The sequence below is a fragment of the Halichoerus grypus genome, chromosome 14, assembly GCF_964656455.1.
Source record: "Halichoerus grypus chromosome 14, mHalGry1.hap1.1, whole genome shotgun sequence".
NCBI lineage: Eukaryota > Metazoa > Chordata > Mammalia > Carnivora > Phocidae > Halichoerus > Halichoerus grypus.
The window spans coordinates 667,800-689,235 of NC_135725.1; the positions used below are offsets into that span (position 1 = coordinate 667,800).

The 21,436-nt window shown below is 53.8% G+C and overlaps 1 protein-coding gene and 1 long non-coding RNA gene across 12 annotated transcripts in view; one reads left to right on the forward strand and one right to left on the reverse strand.

Moving 5' to 3' along the window:
• The window catches only part of IPPK (inositol-pentakisphosphate 2-kinase), a 45,192-nt gene extending 28,395 nt beyond the window's left edge, over nucleotides 1–16,797 (reverse strand). For 6 of the 9 annotated variants that reach the window (XR_013443605.1, XR_013443604.1, XM_036098088.2 and 3 more), the window contains exons 1-6: nucleotides 16,582–16,797; nucleotides 10,948–10,995; nucleotides 9,269–9,364; nucleotides 6,812–6,878; nucleotides 5,144–5,265; nucleotides 3,478–3,567 (exon numbers count right to left, since the gene is read on the reverse strand). Coding sequence is in view for 7 of the 9 variants with exons in the window: in XM_036098088.2 (XP_035953981.1) it covers nucleotides 3,478–3,567; nucleotides 5,144–5,265; nucleotides 6,812–6,878; nucleotides 9,269–9,364; nucleotides 10,948–10,995; nucleotides 16,582–16,662 (504 nt within the window). In the remaining 2 variants the exon portion in view is untranslated. The other 3 variants (XM_078061236.1, XM_078061233.1, XM_078061234.1) reach the window with 3 other exon arrangements.
• A 168-nt stretch (nucleotides 16,798–16,965) lies between these two features.
• LOC144379983 (uncharacterized) lies at nucleotides 16,966–20,942 on the forward strand. 3 transcript variants are annotated; one of them, XR_013443608.1, is made up of 3 exons: nucleotides 16,966–18,118; nucleotides 18,532–19,518; nucleotides 20,519–20,942. It is a non-coding gene; the product is annotated as an uncharacterized LOC144379983 (long non-coding RNA). The 3 variants fall into 3 exon arrangements; XR_013443607.1 differs by lacking the exon at nucleotides 20,519–20,942 and having other exon boundaries at nucleotides 16,966–18,161; nucleotides 18,532–19,793; XR_013443606.1 differs by lacking the exon at nucleotides 20,519–20,942 and having other exon boundaries at nucleotides 18,532–19,793.
• Nucleotides 20,943–21,436: the final 494 nt, after the last annotated feature.

Consider the following 21,436-nt stretch of genomic DNA (forward strand, 5'->3'; position numbering starts at 1 on the left):
CGGGGGCTGAGGAAAGGAAGTGTGGAGTTGTTTAATGGGGACAGAGTTTCAGTTTGGGATGATGAAAAGTTCTGCAGATGGATGGTGGTGATGGTTGCACAACAATGTAATAACTTAATGGTTAAGGTGGTAAGTTGTATGTTATGTGTATTTCACCACAATTAAAAATACATATTTTAAAAATCAATTCTATTTCTATGCAATAAACAAACTGAAAATGAAATGAAAAAAAATACCACTTACAACAGCATCCAAAATGATAAAACACTTAGGGATAAATGTAACAAAAGAAGTATAAGACTTACACATTGAAAACCATAAAATAGGGGCGCCTGGGTGGCTCAGTCGTTAAGTGTCTGCCTTTGGCTCAGGTCATGATCCCAGGGTCCTGGGATCGAGCCCCACATCAGGCTCCCTGCTCAGCGGGAGGCCTGCTTCTCCCTCTCCCACTCCCCTGCTTGTGTTCCCTCTCTTGCTGTGTCTCTCTCTGTCAAATAAATAAATAAAATCTTTAAAGAAAAAAAAAAAAACCATAAAATATCACTGAATGAAATTAAAATCCTAAATAAATGGAAAAACATCGTGTGTTCACAGAATATGAATACTGTTACAGTGGCGATACCTCCCAAATTGATCGGCAATTCAGTGGATCCTATCAAAACTCCCAGCTGGTTTCTTTGAGGAAACTGAGAAGCTAAAGACATCTAAATTGGAAAAGAAAGAAAACTCTATTCACAGATGGCATGATCCTATATGTAGAAAATTCCAAAGAATCCACAAGAAAGCCACTCAGCAAAGCTGCAGGGTACAAGATCAACATACAAAAATTAGTTGTGTTTTGGGGCACCTGGGAGGCTCAGGTCGTGATCTCAAGGTCCTGGGACTGAGTTCAGCAGGGAGTCTGCTTCTCACTCTCATGCTGCCCCTCCCCCCCGCTCGTTCTCTCCCTCTCTCTCTCAAATAAATGGATAAAATCCTTAAAAAAAAAAAAATGAGTGTTTCTATACATCAGCAATAAACAGTCTAAGAAAAAAATTAAAGCAATTCCGTTTATAATCATATTTACAATATCCTGAAAGAATTATCTAGAAATAAATTTAACCAAAGTGGTAAAAGACTTGCACCCTGGGTGGGGGGCGGGGGGGAAGACTTGTACCCTGAAAGCTATAAAATGTTGCTGAAAGAAATTTTAGAAGTCCTAAGTAAGTAGAAAGACAGCCTGTGTTCATGGATTATAAGTCTTTTTTTTTAAAGATTTTATTTGACAGAAAGAGACACAGCGAGAGAGGGAACACAAGCAGGGAGAGCAGGAGAGGGAGAAGCAGGCTTCCCGCCGAGCAGGGAGACCGACGCGGGGCTTGATCCCAGGACCCTGGAACCATGACCTGAGCTGAAGGCAGATGCTTAACGACTGAGCCACCCAGGCGCCCCGGATCATAAGTCTTAATACTGGTAAGATGGCAGCACTACCCAAAGTGATCTACACGTTCCTGCAATTTCTTTCAAAGTCTCAATAATCTTTTTTTGCAGAAATGAAAAATCCAATCCTCAAATTCACATGTAACTATAAGGAGTCTCAAAAAAAGCCAAAACAATCTTGAAAAAGAAGAACAAAGCTGGAGGACTCAAACTTCCTGATTTCAAAACTGACTGCAAAGCTACAGAATCAAAAAAAGGGCCACACTGGCCTAAGGACAGACATACAGGCCAATGGAACAGAACAGACAGCCCAGATAGAAACCACCACATTTACAGCCAAAAGATCTTCGGTAAGGGAGCCAAGACCATTCAATGGAGAAAGGACAGTCCTTTCAACAAATGGTGCTGGGAAACTGAAATTAAACGCAAAAGAAATTGGGCCCCTAACTCCCTTTACAAAAATTAACATAAAATAGGGCGCCTGGGTGGCTCAGTCCTTAAGTGTCTGCCTTCGGCTCAGGTCGTGATCCCAGAGTCCCTGGATGGAGCCCTGCGTCAGGCTCCCAGCTCAGCGGGAAGCCTGCTTCTCCCTCTGCTCCTCACCTCGCTCACTCTCTCTCACACTTTCTCACATAAATAAATAAATCTTTAAAAAAAAAAAATTCAGGGCGCCTGGGTGGCTCAGTCGTTAAGCGTCTGCCTTCGGCTCAGGTCATGATCCCAGGGTCCTGGGATCGAGTCCCGCATCGGGCTCCCTGCTCGGCGGGAGGCCTGCTTCTCCCTCTCCCACTCCCCCTGCTTGTGTTCCTGCTCTCGCTACCTCTCTCTCTGTCAAATAAATAAATAAAATCTTAAAAAAAAAAAAAATTTTTTTCAAAAATTAACATAAAATGGATCAAAACCATAGGGGAAAACCTGCATGACCTTGCATTAGGCAATGATTTCTTAGCTATGACACCAAAAGCACAGGCAACCAGAGAAAAAACAAACTAACCTTTAGTAAAATTAAGAACATTTGTGCATCAGAGGATACTAACGACAGAGTGTAAAGATAACTGACAGAATGGGAGAACGTATTTGCTAGTCACATATCTGATAAAGGATTAATATCCAAAATATATACAGAACCCCTAACTCAACAATAACAACAAAATAACCCGATTCAAAAATGGGCAAAGGACTTGAACAAATATAGCTCAAAAGAAAACATACAAATGGCCGACGAGCCCGTGACAAGACCTGCGCCATCACGAACCGTTAGGAACACACAGATGAAACCCACAGCGAGCTGCCGCTTCATGCCCCCGAGGGTCATAATCACAAAGAGGGACAACAGCAAGTGCCGGCGAGGGTGTGGATGGATTAGACCCTCATACGTTGCTGGTGGGAATATAAAATGGTGCGAGAGCTGTGGACATAGCTTGACATTTGCTCAAAAAATTAAACACGACTTCTCTAAGACCCAGCAGTTGCACCCCTAGGACTCACCCCCGAGAACGGAAAGCAGCGACTCAAACAAGCACGGGTACACGCACATTCACGGCAGCACTACTCACAACAGCCAAAAGGGAGAAACGACCCACATGTCCATCAAGAGACAAATGATCGACCAGACATTCCTATTCGACGCAAGAGCGTTCAACCACGCTACAGTGTGATGCTCAGGGAAGGAGCCAGTCACAAAGAGCCCACGGGGTCCAGGATGCCATTTACAGGAAATGTCCAGAAGAGGCAAATCCACAGGGGCAGGTGGCTGCCGGGGGCTGGCCGAACGGGGGGCTGGGGAGTGACTGCTGATGGGATCAGGATTCTTTGTGAGGTGACGAAATGATTCTGGAACTGGAATGATGACGGTAGCACCATCATGCAAATTCACTAAAATCCAGACTTACACACTTTAAACGGGTGAACTGAAGATATGCGAACTCTATCTCAACTGGTGAACGTGAACTACTTATGGAAGAAGACATCAGTCAGAAGCATCTAGGCTTTCTCCCACTGGCCGGGCAGCTCCGGGGGTCGCAGGGCAGGCCCCGCGCGCCGAGGCGGCCGCCTTACCTTGAGGTGCTGGTGCATGCAGTAGCGACACACCCTGTGCTTCACCTCGTGTGTCACGTCGCTGGACAAAGGGATGAACCCGCATTTTGGCTGCAAGATAAACAAGGAAGAAAAAAATGTTTAGGGACCAATCCCATACCTTCCAGGAGACGAGATAACAGAGCGTGATACGCAGGAGAATCAGGAGATTTTATGTCCCCAAGAGTTGCTCTGATCTGCAGCCCCGGCGGGAAGAGACCCCTCCCTCATCACAGCACATCCCATCCTGGCTGCTACAGAGGTCTCCCTGGGGAGAACCAGACGTGCCTCCATCACAGACTAGACAAAGCATAACACTGAGCAGCTTCGTGTTTCTTCTGTGACACGATGTGACAGGAAAGCCTCTAGGATGCAGGTCTGCCCCAGCTCCCAGCTCTAAGAAGCAGAACCCTCGTTTCCTCGGACACGGAGTGACCAGGAAGGCCCATCTAACAGCTGTTATGCTCATAGAACACCTGCTGCCTTTTTGTTTTTCTTTCCTTTTCCTCCTTCCTTCCTTCTTTCCTTCTTTCTTTACTTCCTTCCCTCTTTCCTTCTTCCTTCCTTCCTCTTTCATTCATTCAGTCGAGGAAGAGAGAGAGCACGTGCATGCATGAGCAGGGGCAGAGGGAGAGGGAGAATCTTAAGCAGCTTATGCCCAGCATGGTGCCTGACAAAGGGCTCAATCTCACGACCCCAAGGTCATGACCTGAGCTGAAATCAAGAGCTGGGTGCTTAACCAACTGAGCCACCCAGGTGCCCCCATCCGCTGCCTTTTAAAACCACAGTGTTGAGGCTCTGAAGACCATGCTGCCCGTCACCTGAGACCCATAACATCCACCCTGTGGTCAGGCAAGCAGGACATCAGTCCACACAGAGCACCCGGGGGTGTGAGTGCTCAGGGTCACAGGGGTGACCCAGAAATCACTGCCACAGAGCTTTGGAGGAAGGAGACAAACAATGGCCTGGGACATCTGGGAGGCGTCTCGAGGGGGAGAGGGCTCAGCAGCACAGCAGACCCTGGCCCTCCTCCACCGGGGGGACAAACCAGGGCTCCAAAAGTAACACAGGCTTCTGGGCGGCAGAGCTGAAGCCACACCCTGGCCCTCCTCCACCAGGGGGACAAACCAGGGCTCCAAAAGTAACACAGGCTTCTGGGCCTCTGCAGAGGTCTCTCCTGAGTAGGAAGCAAAGGAACGGAGTGCCACCCATCAGACAGGCACCCCCGGAACTGAGCTCCTGGAGTGTAGTGTCACCAAGCAGCCAAGGGGCATGGCTTGGAAGGAGGTGAGAAGGGGGCCTGGCAAGCAGCACCCTCCAAGGAAAACAGGGAAGACAGAACCCAACACACTTCCTTCTGCCAGTGGCCATCTGCTGGCTCCACGTCACAGCACCAGGAACAGGCCTAAATCTGAGGGTCTGGCCAGTGGGAGGAACCAGAGCAGCAAGGTGCAGGTGACAGACATGAAGGAACAGGAAGCAAGCCGAATCTATGGGAGTTGGGGGCTGGGAAGGGGCCATGCGGCCCAGCGTGGGGAACCCCAGGAGCTTCTGCTGCAAAGTGCCCTCCAGGTAGAAGACTCACAATTTACAATCTGGACCCTTGTTCCCCTCCCCCCACACCATCTTCCCCTTGACACAAGTTCACCTTGATCTCTACACAAAGAATCGGCCGGTGCTCTGCAAAACGGTAGGTCTGAAGTCTGGCTAAATTGGGAAGGCACAGGGCATAGCCACTGAAAGTGTCCAGGTCCTTGTCACAGCGAGATTCTGAAAGACAGAGCCAAGAAAAGACCTGAGAATCAGCACAGGACAGACAAGATGACCAATGGCAACATGGTGGACTGCTGTGGGGGAAGGCTCAGCCCTGCCCAAGAGAGGCCGTGGCCTCGGGCTCCTGGGAGGCCTCCAAGCCTCAGGAGGTCCTGCCTAAGGAGCGTCCGTGTTTATCTGGGGGCTCTGGTCACACGAGTGTAACACTGTGATTCAGGGTGGGGGTCTGGGCCCTGCAGAACCGGCTCCTCCTCCAGAGGGGCGGCCAGCTGTGTCTGTGTGCCCCAGCCCCAACCCTGGCTGGCACTCCTCCTCCGTGTGGTCACACCTTGTTGCTGGGAGAAGCAAGCAGTGTGCGCACAAGTCCAGTGGAGAAGCCGCCCGGGAGCTCAGGCAGGTGTCTCTCAGACGCGCCCCAGAGCCTCTCCCCTGGTCTGGGTGTCATCTGCATCCCTCAGTGCGAGAAAACTTAGCCATGAGGATACCTGGGAGTTCAGGTTCTTCTACCAAGTCATCAGACCCGAGTTCAGTGTGGGGACCCCCAACTGTGTGAGCGTTGCCAGAAGTGGGGTGGTCTTGGGGATCACCCGCACCTCTGCGATTCCCTTAGCCCAGAAGCTGAGAGAGGAAGGAGGCAACAGCCTCACCTTCCATCCACAACCGGTTCCTTCAGAGCCCTCCAACACCGCTACTTCTTGGAACCAGATGTCGGGCCCAGGACATCTTGTGCGGCGGCTGCACAAGACGCAGCCTCTGGGCCCCCGGGGTAATCAGCCTTCCTCCATTCATGTCAGGAGGCCAATTACAAGGCATTATTACAACGAGGGACAGTTCTTATGACTGCCACGTCGGATACGTTCGATTGGTAATTATAAAACCAAATGACGATGCAGAGCCCCTAGAACAAGCATCAGTCTGCCCTCGTCTAGCGAGGAACAGCCAAGACCCAGTCCTGGCTGGGACGCATCTGTGGCCTCCTTCCCACACCAGAGCCCTGCTCCGCAGAGCACCCCAAACCAGAGGCTCTGGGGCACAACTGCCCTGCTTGCTTTCTCTTTCCTAATCATAGAAGGACTGGACACCGGCCACCCCCCACACCACGGACATCACATCCGGTCTCTGACTGAAAGGAAAAGCTCTCATGTGCCACGAGCAGTGCAGAAAGGCGCGGAGGCGATGGGGAGAAGCGGGCACGTCTGTCCGCTGCCTGCAGGAAGCTGAGCAGCCAGGTGGATTCCCGCTCCTGGGAGAAGGTGCTCAGGGCGCCTGGGCCGCCCCAGTCTCCTGGACTCTGGCAGCCGCCCTCCCCGCCCTAAGTCTGCACCACTCCAGCTCCCCTTCGGGCTCAGATGCTCTGTGCAGCGAGGGGAGCATCTGACGCCCAGAATCGCGTTCACGCGCTCCGAGCACGTTCTAGCTGAGAATAAAGTTTCTGGCAGCAGAATTGCTGAAAACGACATCGACCTAACGCGAGCAGTGTGTCAAACATTTTCCAAATGGAATATTTAAATCGCCAACAAAATTTGCAAGCTGGAACTCTTACCTGGCCTTTCGGACTGTATCTTTAAACAAAGCTGTTTCACGAAATCTAGAGGCAGCTGAACCACTTCCTGTAAGAACAAGTATGAAATACTCAGTGCGCCGCATGAGTGTGAATGTGCTTAATGCCACACAACTGCACACTCAAAAGTGGTGAAAACGGCGAAGTTCATATTATGTGTATTTTACCACGTTAAAAAATTACTTGTATGTGGGTTTAGAAATAAAACCTGCTCTGTTGTTTTGAGGACGCAACCAGATCAAACCGACACAATGGTTTCTGTGCGTGAAGCGACAGGCCCTCCTCAGAGCGCTGGCTTCCACGGTGAAAGCTGCGCCACCCAGTCGGTCACCGCGCCCGTGCCCCGGCTCCCGCCCCGTCTGAGGCCCACAGGGCCGGGCTCACGCGGTGCGAGAAGAAATCCCGCCACGACGGGAGCGCGGGGAGCAGCAGATGGGATCCATCCGGAGCCACAGGCGACTCAGCTGCTCTCAGCACAGGGTCCGCCAGCCCCCTTGCCTAAGTCGGTCACCAAGGTAAAAAGTAGAACTGCATTTCCTTAAACCTTAAATTCCCAATTTTATGATGAGTTCTATTTTAGGCATCCTTAACACTTGGCTACATTTACCAACCCGATTCAGACTCCTGAACCAGCGTGAACCACGCCATCCTGCCTGACAGACGGACAGACGGAGGTAGTCAGCAGGGCAGGCGGTGAGCACCTACCTGCACAAAGCATTAACTTAGGAAGAACTACAGTTAAGACCACAGAATTCCTCTCCTGGAAGTGTAACATGGACGGCGTAGCCACACCAGGTTCCCTGCTGACGCGCACCTGCCCTCGAAGGGATGCAGGATAGCCGCACAGAAGGACAAAGAGCCACCAGCCTGGGGGGCTGGGAGGTGAGCAGCATGTCCAAAGTCTTCCAGAATCTTCCCCCGGAGAAAAGCATCCCCTCACTTATCATCACGTCAAGTTCAAACGTGAAGTTAAGGCTGCCCCAGTGGTGTTCACCTCAGGAGGACTGGGTCCACAAAAGCAAGGCAACACTTTTAAAATTCCATCAGTGTCTCAACTGCCGAAGTCCTGAAGATGCAAGACCCGAAGGCACCAGGGAAACAGCCTCTTCCACGTTTCCTAACCTCCAGCTCCCCTGGAGACAGGCCCAGACTAGTCCCCAAACCCAGCATGATGGGTGTGCCTGTCGCTCCGTCCGGGCCTCACGCTCCTGCACGGGCCTGTCCGTGTCTTGTCCCAGGACACAGAGGCGGGAAAGGCTCTCGCCAGGACTCCACCCCCCACCCCAACTGGCGTCAGCAGTCACTGTTTACACATGCTGGTTTTGCCTGAACGTGGCCTTATGCAGGCCAGAGATGTGATGTTCCTGCATTTCAACCATGCCAGGGCCCGCGTCCAAGGAAGAAAAAGCAGGTTGTGTTTCACTTTGTCAGGGTCTTCATGCAGAGGACATGTGTCAGTGGGGTGGATATTCCCAGGATGTGACCTTGTGAGCCCACCTCATTTGCCCAGAGCCCCATCCACTGTGGATAAACAGAACCCAACCTGGAGCCAGAGCGCACCCTGGGCCCTGGGGGTACATCCGGATGCTGTTCCTACCTGCCAGACCACTGTCGGCTGGGACCCTGAGCTCCCCACTGCCCTATGGACCCCTCCTGGGAGAAAGGTCTAGAGCATCCCCCAAGTGCTGCAGACAGAGAAATGCCCTCTCCTCAAGGAGAAAGCTGGCATTCAGCACGGCTGCATTCATTCAGACACCATCCAGGCTGGTCAGAGACATGGGGCTCCCACAGCCATGGGTTTCTGGCCTTCACAACTCACCTGGACAGCTGGGGACCTCACCAGGGCAATCCTGGGCACTCTCACCCCTGTGTAGCCCCACATCGCCCAGGGCTGACCTACGAGGCCAGGAGGATGCCGTGGAAAGGACAGACACAACTCCAGGACAGGTCATCTCTCAGACGATGAGCTGGGGCAGCCAGGGCCAGGTCATACAGACACTCAGAGCCCTGTGGTGAGCCCACGTCGGGAGGTGCCGAGGCCCCCCAGCCAGCACCACCCTGCCAGCTCCAAGGCTGGCCCACCCTGGAAGAGGGTCCACAGCCCCAGTGGACCCCTAGCAGCAGAGGGCTCAGTGATGCCGTCCGGATCTGCCCTGAGAGCCTCACCAAGCTGGAGCCCCCCCAGTGATGGCAGGGTGCCGGGGGCCAGGGGTCCTGGCATATGCGGATCTCAGGTGGTCTCTCTGAACCTCACTTTTCTCGGCTAGAAAACGGGAATCGGACTACCTGCTCCGTGCCTCCCGTGCAGCCCCGGGAGAGAAGCACTTGGAACACAAGGGTTGTCAGGAAGCACCAAGGTCCAAACTATAGTCCAGAAGCTGGTAAGACTGACACGGAACGTGCCTGTGAATTCAGACTGTGTAAATCAAAGTCACTCACCCCACAATGGACATAGTTCTCCCCCAAAAACTCTTTCATGACATTTTTGCTGAAGTCCACTATGTTCTGTAGGTGCTGAAATATTTCTTCTGAGGTCTGTAAAAGAGAAGCGCAGGGAGGCCTCAATGACCAGGGGAACGGGGCTGCCATGTCGCGGCCGCACACGCACCGGGCACCCAGGCCTCGGGGGAAGGGAGCCTCACCACGGAGACCGCCAGACCCACCGGAGCTCCCCTCCCGCAGGCCCCGCCCTCCTCCCACCCAGGACACCCCCCTAACCAATGCCACTTTGAAAATCTCTCCTAGCCAAAAATCAGCAGGTATTTGGATTTGGGTCCTCAGCATCCAAATGGAGAATATTTCTTCCCCAGTTAGAGGCTCTTAACCCACAGGCTGTGAGATTTGGGGAAGGAAGGAAATCAGCCCTGAGTCCCTCACTCTGGCCCAGGGTGGCAAGTCCGAGGGTGGACGGCAGGGCCCTCAGGGGCCAGCAGGCCATGGGCTCTCGGAGGATCCCAGACTGAGCTGCCACCCACGCCCCACACGACACGCAGACCCCAGCCTGCGTGGGAGCAAAGCCCGAGAGAACACCCAGAGCACTCCCAGGGGCACCTACAGCTGTCGCCGCAGAGCTCCTGACAAAAAGCTCCTCTTGTCAACAGAACTACCCTACGCAGCTCCTCACCACGACCGGTGCCAAGCCACACCGTTCGTAAAATAAAGACAAACTGCTGCCTAGGAGGACGCTGCCCCACATCCAGAGAACGTGACCCTTCCAGGCGCTGCAGACTGCTTGGGGGAATGGATGGTACAAGCTGCCTGGAGAAGGATCTAGCTTCCACTCGGATCCACCTGATCCCACAGGAACACAACACCCTGAACGCCTCTCGCGGCAGCTGAGACAGGAGACGACCTCCCGCCCAGGGCCACGTTCCTCCACACTGACCACACCGTCCCTAGGCCCCCCAGCTTTCTACCTCGGTCCCCTCATCTCCTTCTGCGAGGCCCTTCATTTCCACAGCCGTCCACCTCACCTGCCCCCTGGCGAGGTCTCTCAACCCAGATGAGCGCTGACTCCTGTTTCCCACACCCGGTGGGGGACCCAACTTCCACCCACCCCTCATCCCCCACCTACTGTGGGGTGGGACCCGTGGCCCCTGCCTGCTCTTTTTAATCACCCCCAGACGAACACCACAGCCGCTTCCCACCTGGAGGGAGACAGACACCGCTACTGGGGGGCAGCTCGCTGAGCATGTGCACGGTGCTCTGCTTGGGTGACTCAGCGACCAGAACCCCGAGCTCCACCCACACGGCCTGCTGGGACTTGAACCGCCGTCGGCCCGAGCACCAACTCCACCAGCACAGCTACGGTCCCACAGATGCGGACACCGAGCCAGCAGGGTGGCAAAGCTGAGCCCTGGCCCTGGCCGTCCAGGCCACAAGCAGGGCTCTCTGCCCGCTCCTGGCTCAGCACCCCAGACCGTCCCAGGGGACCCAAAGTGACTCAAGCAGGTCAAAACGCTGGCCCTGCAGGAACTACGGACACCCCACTTTCTGCGCCCAGTGCTGTGTCACATTTAAATTTCTACAATTAGCACTAATACTTGTGCATTAGAAAAAAATCAAACTTTTCTCAAATAATTGTTTTAATGACGGGGTGGCAAACCCACCAACCTTACCTTCTTTCTGCTTGGAGGGAACTTCAGGAAACGCAGCACCACACAACGCTATTGGGAAATAAAACAAAGTCTGGTCAGTGCCTGCCCCAAGCCCGGGGACAAGGGGGTGGCTGTGGGGAGGGGGACCAGGCCTGGGCCCCGGGGCAACCAGAAAACCGGATACCTCTGGCTCAGCCAGCTCATTCCCAGGAATCGATCTTACAGAAATAACTACAGTGCACGGGAGATTGCAGCTACTGCAGACAGGAGTGTGGTGCATAATTCCAAGTAAAATGGAAACAACCCAAGGGGCCAACAACAGTGCCATGGCTAAACACAGCAGGACGCCGTCCACACTGCGGAGCGCTGGAAACGAAGACCGACGTTCACAGATGCGGGGGTGCAGTCATCACCCACTGGTGAGTGAGGAAGGGCACAAACGGGGCTTTAAACACACTCGTGCATGTGTGTAGGGGTACAACTCCATTCATGTCAAGTTCAAAAGCCAGTAAGAGCAAGACCTGGCGACTACCCCACAGGTGGGTGGGACTGTCCCTGAGGAACGTTCTAGAAGGGGCTGGTCACAGGATTACAGGTCCATGCGCTCTGTGATAATCAAGCTACATACACACTTACGATCCAGGCACATTTCTGTAGGTTTGTTACACTTCATTTTTAAAAGTTCGTAAAATAGGGCGCCTGGGTGGCTCAGCTGGTTAAGCGACTGCCTTCGGCTCAGGTCATGATCCTGGAGCCCCCAGGATTGAGCCCCACATCGGGCTCCCTGCTCAGCCCTCTGACCCTCAGCCCTCTCATGCTCTCTCTCTCAACTAGATAAATAAAAAAATAAAAGTTCATAAAATAAAAAGTTTTAAAGTATGTGCGCACTCGGTTTGTATGAAACAGTCTGAAAGGACTCAGCACCGGTGACAGGGTCTCCACGGAGCAACAAATGGGACAACTTCTTAAAGTCCGTCCAGCACAAAATGCCAGGAAAGTGGAGACAGGGACAGGCTTGGGGAGGCCCTGCAGCCTGACGCAGGGCAGCTCTGCAGGCGACTGAGGTGGGGCCCCACCTTCACGCCCTTGAGGACACTGAGAGAATCTAGGATTTTCACAAGCTGAAAAAGTCAACGAATGGAGGCATGACACACACGCACATTAAACCATCTCAAAGCCCAGAGTGAAGGACACACTTGTCACTTATAAAAGGAACAAAAGTATTCGCTGCTCCGAAAGTCCCAGGCGAGGGGGAGGTGGGGCGGTGGGCGCAGTGTGCCAAGCGACCTGGGAGATGTGCCTACGACCCACTGAGAGCCCGCCTCTCCACAGCCAGCCCTAACGGCGCAGCCACACGAGCATCTGACCCCGTGGCACGGGGACTCCGGCTGCCCAGGGGCTCTGCGGCCTTGAGCACGAGGGCAAAGGATCTTCTACACATTGATGCTGTGAGGTTGAATGAAAAAGCAGAAAACAAAAACGAACAGGTAGGATTCCCAAGTACCCAATAAAAGCATAAAATGGAAGCAAGTACACCAAAGTCACGACAAAAAGTATTTTCGTAGTGGGAAAATATTAGGTGCTTTTCACTTCCTTCCGTCCAATATTCTGTATTTTCTGGGCAGTAATTAGGATCAAATAAGAATGAAAGACCACAAAGAACAACATACTAAGAGAGAGAGCTGTCCGCGAGAAGCCCGAGGGAGGGTGGAATCAAGGCTCCAGGGCCGCCCTGTGCCCGCGGCCACCAGCAGGTGTGCCGTCTCAGGCCCAGGACACGCTGGGAAGACCGCAAGGCAGTGGGGACCAGGCAACTTCCAAGGGAAAGGGAGAGAAACACAACAGAAAGAATTAGCCCCCGGGGCGCTGCCCCCGGTGCCCGGCCCTGCTGCTCGTGAGGCCTAGCCACAGCCTAGTCCGTCAGAACACCAGTGACAGAACCCCAGCCCACAGTGTGGTGAGGGGATGAGGGCCAGGACAGCTGCTGGGCTGACAGCCCCACACAGGGCAGACGGCAGCAAGCCATGTCACAGAGGGTAGTCAGGACGCCGCAGGGAGGCCGGACAGGGGGGGCACATGGGGACAGCAGGGGCCTACAGTGGGCAGGACATTTTCCTTCCCAGGCTCCGGCTGCCAGGTCTGTGCCCACAGCTGCCACAGGACTGACACGGTCACAGATTCGAGCGGGGAGGTGGCGGGGGGCAGGACAATGGAGGTATAAGCCCGGCCGACATCTGGGGGCCGGACACCTGGGGGCTGGGGCAGAAGGGGCACTTGGGTGGTCCCTGAAGGGATGGAAAATCCGACAGCCAGAAGAGAAGCGGAAGGATCTGAAAGACAAACCCCACCTGCATGGAACACACAGTGTGGGTGTCCTGGAGAAGCACGAGCAGGTCCACACACACACAGCGAGGCGGGGGAGCCCGTGCTGCAGTCTGGTCCTTCTGCAGGAGACACAGAAACCTTGCACACCTTCCTGGTCAACAGGGCAACTGCCATCCGGACTGAGGAAGCAGCGCAGGGCGGGCGGGGAAGCCACCAAGCCACAGCAGGAGACCAGGCCCAGACGGGCAGAGCCCGCACACCAGGGAGGCTGAGCTCGGCTCACCAAGGTCAGGGCTGGAAATAACAAATCCTAACATGTGACTACAGGTGATCCTGGGAACAATTACAGGCAGGGCCACGGGCAGAGCTCTCTGATGAGGGCTCCCCAAGAAAGAAGTCACATCAGCTATATCAACCTGAACAAGCAGGTTGAAAATTCCAAATAGAGAATGAGCTACTTCTTAAAAAAAAAAAAAAAAAAAAAATACTAGAGGCGACAAAAAGCTAAGATTCTTTGAACTAGATTCAGCAGAAAATTAAAAAAAAAAAAGCCCAGAACAGAACAACCCTGAACTGTTTGCAACATCTCCATTACGTATGATCTACAACCCAGGATCTTGAACCCAAGACGAGAAGAGGAGTCCGACGGCCCCTGACTGCTTGAACCTCGCATCTTAGGACCCAGACCAACACCCAGGGCATCCAAACAATCACAGAGGTAAATGATCCAACACCCCCTCAGAATCTCAGAAAGGCTGTAAAACCGGAGAGGGCAGAAACGAGCTGCTTCCCTCACGCTTTTGCAGAAGATCCTTGTTGGCAGGATTCGTGTTTACCTGTCGACAGGGAGCAAAGCATCCCTGGAGCTGAGTGTGACAGCCCCCGGTGAGGGGAGCTGGATGGAGGGCAGCTCGCTCCCCCCACTGGGGACACTTCAGAGATGGAGTGACAAGCCAGACTCGCGACCTTCCCAGGACAGGGCAGAGTCAAAGCCACTGAGACGAGAAGGTGAGGAGGGTGAGTGCAGACGGAGAAGCAGAGAGAGCCCACGCGGCAGCAAGCTGAGGGCAGCCACGGCTTGACCACAGCTCAGCGTGAGCGCAAGTGTGACTGGCTGCTAGAAGCCCCACAGCATCCTTGGGCTACAGCAGTAGTGGGCAGTGCGTGCCCACCGGGGAGATGCCCTTGCCCAGGACCCCTCCACCTGGAGTCCCACCGGGTGCGGTGCTGGGCAGCACAAAGGGTCAGCGCCGGACCCAGGGGTGCTGAGCGCCAGGCCCGGGGCCGCCGTGGCATGGAGGAGCCACCGGAAGTGGACGGCACCCTGTCAGGAACTGGCCTACCCTCGGGTCTCACACTGCCCAGCCCTCCCGAGCCCGCACTCGGCCCCTCCACACCCAGGCCCCACAGTCGACAAGTCTTGCGCTCCTCAAAGCCTCCCAACCGGCCAGCCCGGATGGCGGTCTGTCACCCCATGTTCCTTCAGTGCAGACCCTTGGCCTCGGGACTGGCATGCCAGCACCCAGGTGCTCATGCTGGAGAGAAGATGGCCTTGGCACTTTTTAAGGACGCTAAGTTCTGAAAGTTGAGTGGGAAAGTGACAGTCTCCCGACCTGCAGAACCCCAGCAAAGCTGCCCTCCCCCTGGACTGAATGAGGAGAGTCTGGGGAGCAGGAGCCCTTGTTCACTCTCCCCTGCACATGCACCCTGTCCTCGGGCACAGCAGGGCCCTGAAACGCTGTCTCCTGGGCTCTACCCTCCTTCCCATGCCTCAAGGCCCAGGCGAAGCACAAAGGCCTCTCCGCATTCAACAGACACGGTCAGAAACTTCACTTGCTGGGAACATTTCCCCACAAGACTACTTGCAACAAGGAGCTAACAACCACCACGCAGGAATGAGAGTAGCTTTACGTGACATTAAGATACACCACCCATCATCCTAAGGAACTGGAACATGAGCATTTCTTCTGTGAAAGGGTTCAGGGGTCACCACAGTAACCCAACAACCAAAGGGACCCAGGCTGGAATATCCCGTGCTCTGCCCCACCCTCAGACACCATGGGGGCCCAGCAGACGATGCAAAGAACGGCTTTAGGTTAAGCCTTGCCCATTATTCATCTAAAGATCTTGACCGAAGCCTGCCGTCTCAGTTCAGCTTCCTGACTGTGCAAATGGGTAACAAAATGCCAAGGCAGATCACAGGGGCCACCTGGGCGACTGCAGCTTCCCCTACAGCCAGCGCAGACGCCACAGAGCAGGGCACCACCCGGCAGGAGCTGTTGGACCAGGTCAGGGTGCTCACCAGAGTCCAAAGAGGACGACAGTGTCCACTTGCCCAGCACCTGCTCACCTCATCCTTCTAGCAAGTCCACAATGGGGATTCTGTTCCTAGTTCCACTTTGCAAATGCAGACACTGCGCGTGGGCCAGGCAGTGGCAGAACTGGGACGGCGCCCAGCTGTGTGACTCCAGCTCCCCAGCTCTTAACCCCTTGGTGACACCCCGGGCTCCTCCCCTGCCCACCACATTCCAGCGTGGTTGTATCAGCAAAACGTCAGAGGCTTGGGGCTTCACACAAATCCACAAGCTTCTCTTCCTGGATTCACTCCCTTGCGCGTCCTTACTGCACTTTCTGAAACTCCGGCCCCTCCCTGAATTAAGAAAGAGAAACCCTTTAAATTCTAAAAGATTTTGAAGAAGAACCCCTGGGCAAGACTCCATTATTAACAGCAGCTGCAGGAGCACAGCAATTCCGTGCGTCTCGTTGGATACACTCCCTCGGCGCCCGCCCGCCGGGAGATAACAGCATCCCGGGCACTTCGCCGCTTCCTCCAGAGCTGGGCGGACCCCCATGCGGGCTCCGGCTACCCCTGGGGCGGCCTCTCGGCGCAGCCTCCGCCCCACCGCGGCTGGGCAGTCGGAGATGGCACCGCGTGCGGCCGGGGCGGGGTGGCGGTGCTGGGGGGACGCGGCCCTGACCTGGGGAAGGGGTGACACTAGGCGAGGGGAAGCACCGACCTGGGGGTAGGGGTGGCACTGGGGGGACGAGGAACTGACCCGAGGAGCCGGGGATACGGGGGACGCGGAACTACCCGGGATGGGGGAGGGGGTGCGGGGGAACCGATCCGCGGGGAGAGGGGTGCCAGCGGGTCGTGGAACCGACCCTTGGGGCGGGAGAGTGTTGTTGGGGGTACTCGGAACTACCCGGGGCGGGGCAGGGGTGCCAGCGGGTCGTGGAGCCGACTGTGGGAGGGAGTGTTGCTGGGGGAATCGCGGAACTCCCCGGGGGCAGGGTGAGGGCCCCGCACCGCGCCAACCTTCCTCCGCTCACCTGCGCGTGGGCCACCACCAGGCTCTTGTTGCCTTCGCCGTGGTACCCCCATTCATTCTCGTCCATCTTCCCCTCGTCCATCCCCCGGTGCGGCCCTGGCGCCTCTCGCGGCCGCGAGCTGGAGGCCGCCGGTCCGCCGGGGCACCAGCCGCCGCCGTCGGGGGAGGAGCGCCTGTCAGCCACGGCCTCCACTCGACCCTGCCGCCCCGACTCCCAGGCTCCGGCCGCCGGAAGCCACGCCCCCGGTGGCTGCCATGGCTGAACCGGGCAACTTCCGGGTTTACGCCCGCTTCTCCTCCATTGACCGCTGCGGCGGATGGGCAGGAGGCCATCTTGGGTGCTGGCACGGTGACTCACTTCCGGAGCGCGGACTTGAGAACCGGAAAGGAGGTTTCCGGCCCGGGCGCCGGAAGTGAGGCGAGCGGGAGGAGCCGGCGGCTGCTCGGCGCCCAGGACTGGCCTGGCGGGGGATAGAGATCCGGCGGGCGGGGAGATGGGAAGGGGGCGACCGGGCGGGCCCGCAAGTTGGGGAAGGGGTATCCAGGCAGGCCGGGGGTAACGGTGGTCCGCGGAGGGGGTGGTCCGTGAATGTCGGAGCGCTCAGTCGTGGAAGCCCCGCAAGGCACTTGGCGTCTCCGAGCCCCAGCTTCCTTTTCTGTCAGGTGGGCTGTGACTCATCTGATGCGGGTTATTAATATCGCCCTGTGCTCGTTACCTGGCGCGGAACCACCCCAGCAGCGCCAGGAGGCGGACGCATCGTCCTCCGCACTTCACGACTGTGGAAGCGGGGCCCCGGACGAGTGGGCTTCAGGCGCCTGGAGCACGAGGCTCGGGGTTAGTGGCGAGCCCCTCCTGCCGGCACCGGCGATGCCGCTGGTAGAGGTGCGGTCACGGCTCAGCTGGAGCAGCGGCTCCCAAACTCTCAGGCTCAAGACCACTTCATGCCCTAAAAATGACTGAGGGCCTCAGAAAGCTTTTACTAATGTGGGTTGTATGTGTCGAGGTTTACCGAAATTTAAAAGAATAACATTTAAAAATAAACGTTACACTTTTGGGGCGCCTGGGTGGCTCAGTCGGTTGAACATCCAGCTCTTGATTTCCGCTGAGTTCACGGTGTCCGCGTGGGATCGAGCTCCCCGCCGGCTCTGCGCTTGTCGGGAGCCTGCTTTTCTCCCTCTCCCCATCCCCCAGCTCCCGCGCGCATGCTCATGAACTCTCACTCTAAAACGGATAGATCTGTAAAATAAATAAATGTTACACTTTTAAGAACATATTTCCCAAAAATACAGAGAAGAGTGGTAATTGTTTTACATTTCTGCAAATCTCCTTAAAGTTTGGATTCATAGAAGATAGTTGGATTCTCACATCTGCTTCTGCATTCGATCTGTTGCAATATACTGCTTTGAAGTATTTGAAGAAAACCAAGCTTCAGATCTCCGGTTCAATACAGAAAGAGCTACAGACCCAACTTCGAGAACAGCTTAGAGCACCACTAGGCACCTGTCAAGCCCTCAGGAATAGTGGTGAAATGAAGCCGGTGAGTCAGGAAAACAAGCTGATAGTGTTGAGGATTGGCCCAGGTAGGCGGCTACTTGGGGGCCCTCCCCAGGGATGGTTGAAAATGGGGGGGAGGGTTGAAACAGCCCACGCAGAGGAGGTAAGTAGTCCCCAAGGGGAAGGAGACGCTCACCCACAGAAGGCCTGGCACCCTCACAAGGCCAGGGGACCCTAAACATGTCTGAGATTGAGTTTCTCAGCATCTGTGAACAGAGAATTAGCGTCATATTAAGACATTTCCTTAAGCCTCTGGTGCTGAAAATATTCTTATTTGGGTTTTGTTTTCTTTTTTTTTCAAGGAGCATTTTTATCACGCTGTTTAGAAGTACTAGCATATGGTGATGATTAAAAGATTACATTTGGGTTTCGTGATTGTTTTTAAATTCTCCACAGATGTACCTGGTGGACCATGCCCACCCCAGCCCCACCCCATCCCCAACTTGGTACGGCACTGACTACGGGCAGAGACAGGTGCTTTGAAAGCATTATGGTAACAACATGGAGGAGAGTGGATCTATCTGCAGAGGCTGGAGGAAAAGACAGAAAAGACATGAGCATTAGGAGAAGCACCTCTTCCTCTATTCAGCCCATGTGGTCTGACTTAAATTAACATCGTTCCTAGTCTCAAGGCTGGCTTGTGACCTCAGCCTGTGTGCAATCAAGAACTCTATTCTCAAGGAATTACATCAACCCAGGGATTGGTTCAGAGGGGTGCAGAGATGATCCAGGTTTATCCAGTGAAGCTCACTCCTTTGGCTTGTGTTGAAGTGATCATGGGGAGAGTCACCCTCAGCTGGGTGACTAAGAAGCCGGGAGATCTAGACTTCTTTGATGACAGCAAACAGCTGGGAAGTGGTGAGGATGGGAACACCTGGTGAGCCCAAGGATCGAGTCCTACTAGGTTGCTTTTAGGTTTCTGATGCAGCAAATTCCATCTTTTGCTAAAATAATTTGAGTTGAGTTCCTTTCACTCACAACCTGAGGAGTCCAAGCTAATAACTGGGTCCACTGGGATGGACCAGTCACCTCAGGTAGTGATGAAGTGAAGCCAAGACCAAAAGGCCAAGGTTAGCAGGGATTCCTGCACAAAGCCCGTGTCACTAGGTCCCAGCTGCACTGCCACCATGGTTAATCAGGGCCTTCTTTTGTGCTTAAGAAAGAAGAAAGGGGAGAAGGGAGGAAGGAAGAAAGATGAGGTGGGAAACTCACCTTCCAGCCACACTGAGCAGCCATCCAGAAACAAGACGGCAGAACACTGGGAATAGGGGCCAGCGATGAGTACTTCCTGTTGCTGTTGTCACGTGTGTCTGAGGTCCTCACTGCAGTTAATGTTTGAAGGACGTGTGCAGTAACGTGCATCACCTACTGTGACGTGACCCGGTAAGAAGGCACTTCGCTCCTGGTATTTCCCTCCAAAACCTATAACCCCCATCTAATCATGAGAAAAACATCAAACAGACCCAAACTGAGGGACATTCTGCAGCATATCAGACCAGGATTCCTCAAACTGTCTGGGACACGGAGACGTGGACAGACCAGAGGAGCCTAAGGAGACAAGACCCTAAATGCACTGTTTAGAAGTGCATGTGGGATCTGAAAAGGATGTTGGTGGGAAAAATGGTAAACTCCAAATAAAATTTGGAATTTAGCTGGTAGTAATGGACCAATGTTAATTTCTTCATTCTGGGAAACAAACCACAGTTAGGTGCATTAACATGGTGGGAAGCTGGGGAAGGGCATATGGCACTATCTCACACTGTATAAATCCAAAAGAAAGAGTTTATTTACAAAAAAGGAATTCATTTTTCAGCTTCTTTCATAATTACATAATTAAGTATTTTAAAATATATATCAAACCGGCAAAATAAGAGCAATCTTTACAACGTCTGCCCTGGGTGATGGGGAAGGGACAGACAGGACACACACTGTTGGGGGAGAGGGATCTGAATTGTTGGAGCTCCATTTGGCCACATCAGTAAAAGTAGTTGCTGCTAATCCTCTTTGACCCATCATTTCCATGCCTACAAATTGCCCTACAAAACCCTCAAATATACACAGGGTATTTGTACAAGCAGCAGTGCTGGACAGGACTAGGTTCCCAACGCGGGCACCGTGGGACAGCCTCAGGCTGCACTGACCCACCCCAGCATGAGACCTGGAGCCGCGGTCTGCAACCATGTTCTAACAAGTTTCCCGGGTGACACTCAAGCACTGAATTATGGCATACTTGAAAATCACACAGCCCGTCTGGGAGGAGGAGGGAGGGAGAAACAAGGGAAGTAATGTCACTTTCCTCATATATTGTTGATTCAGAGAATGTGTTCATGAAACACTTCTACAATAAAAATTCAAGATTTTATTTTTTTATTATTTATTTGAGAGAGAACAAGCAGAGGGAAGAGGCAGAAGCAGAAGCAGACTCCCCACTGAGCAGGGAGCTTGATGTGGGACTCAATCGCAGGACCCTGGGATCAAGACCTGAGCTGAAGGCAGACGCTTAACCAACTGAGCCACCCAGGCGCCTTTTTTTTTTTAAGATTTTATTTTTTTATTATTTACAATAAAAATTTTAATGAATACATTCTCAATATTTATTTTTTTTTAACTGATGTAGATCCCTCACCTTCTATGCCTGTATGTTGTTAAATACAGGGATAAATGTTTGTGTTTGAATAGAAAAGAACGTAAAAAATATATATGCCTTATTGTGCACTGAGGTTTTCTTTGGGGATCAGACCATGATGAGGTGCCTTGCGTTTTTCTGTAACATTTGAATTTGGCATAAAAGACATGAGTTACCTTTGTAATTGGAGCAGGGGGTCGGGGAAGTCCTACATGAGGTGGCCTTGGATGCTCAGGTACAGGAAACTGGGCAACCGTTCTGGAGAATGAACTCCAAGATACTCAGGTCACCTGAACTCACCATGGGCAAGGTCCTGCTATCCTGAGCCAATCCTACCAACACCAACATGCCTTAACTGGATAATGAGTCGGGGGGCCTTCGAGGGCACACAGCCCCTTCCCATTCGAAGATATGGTGATGCTGAGCATGCTGTTACCCACACCGGTCACTTTCCTGGGGCCTGTGTCCAGAGCATCTGCTCCCCGTCCACCTTCTGCTCACCTCTGTCTCCAGCTTTCACACTCCAGGAAAATCCAAGCAAAGCGGTGACCCTCCTGAATGAGGGCATCATTATCATCTCTGACTTAGACAACACAGTAAAGTACCAGCCATCAAGGACAAGATCGGTAATTTTATCTACATTAAAAATTAAAATCTAGAGGTACCCAGAGTAGT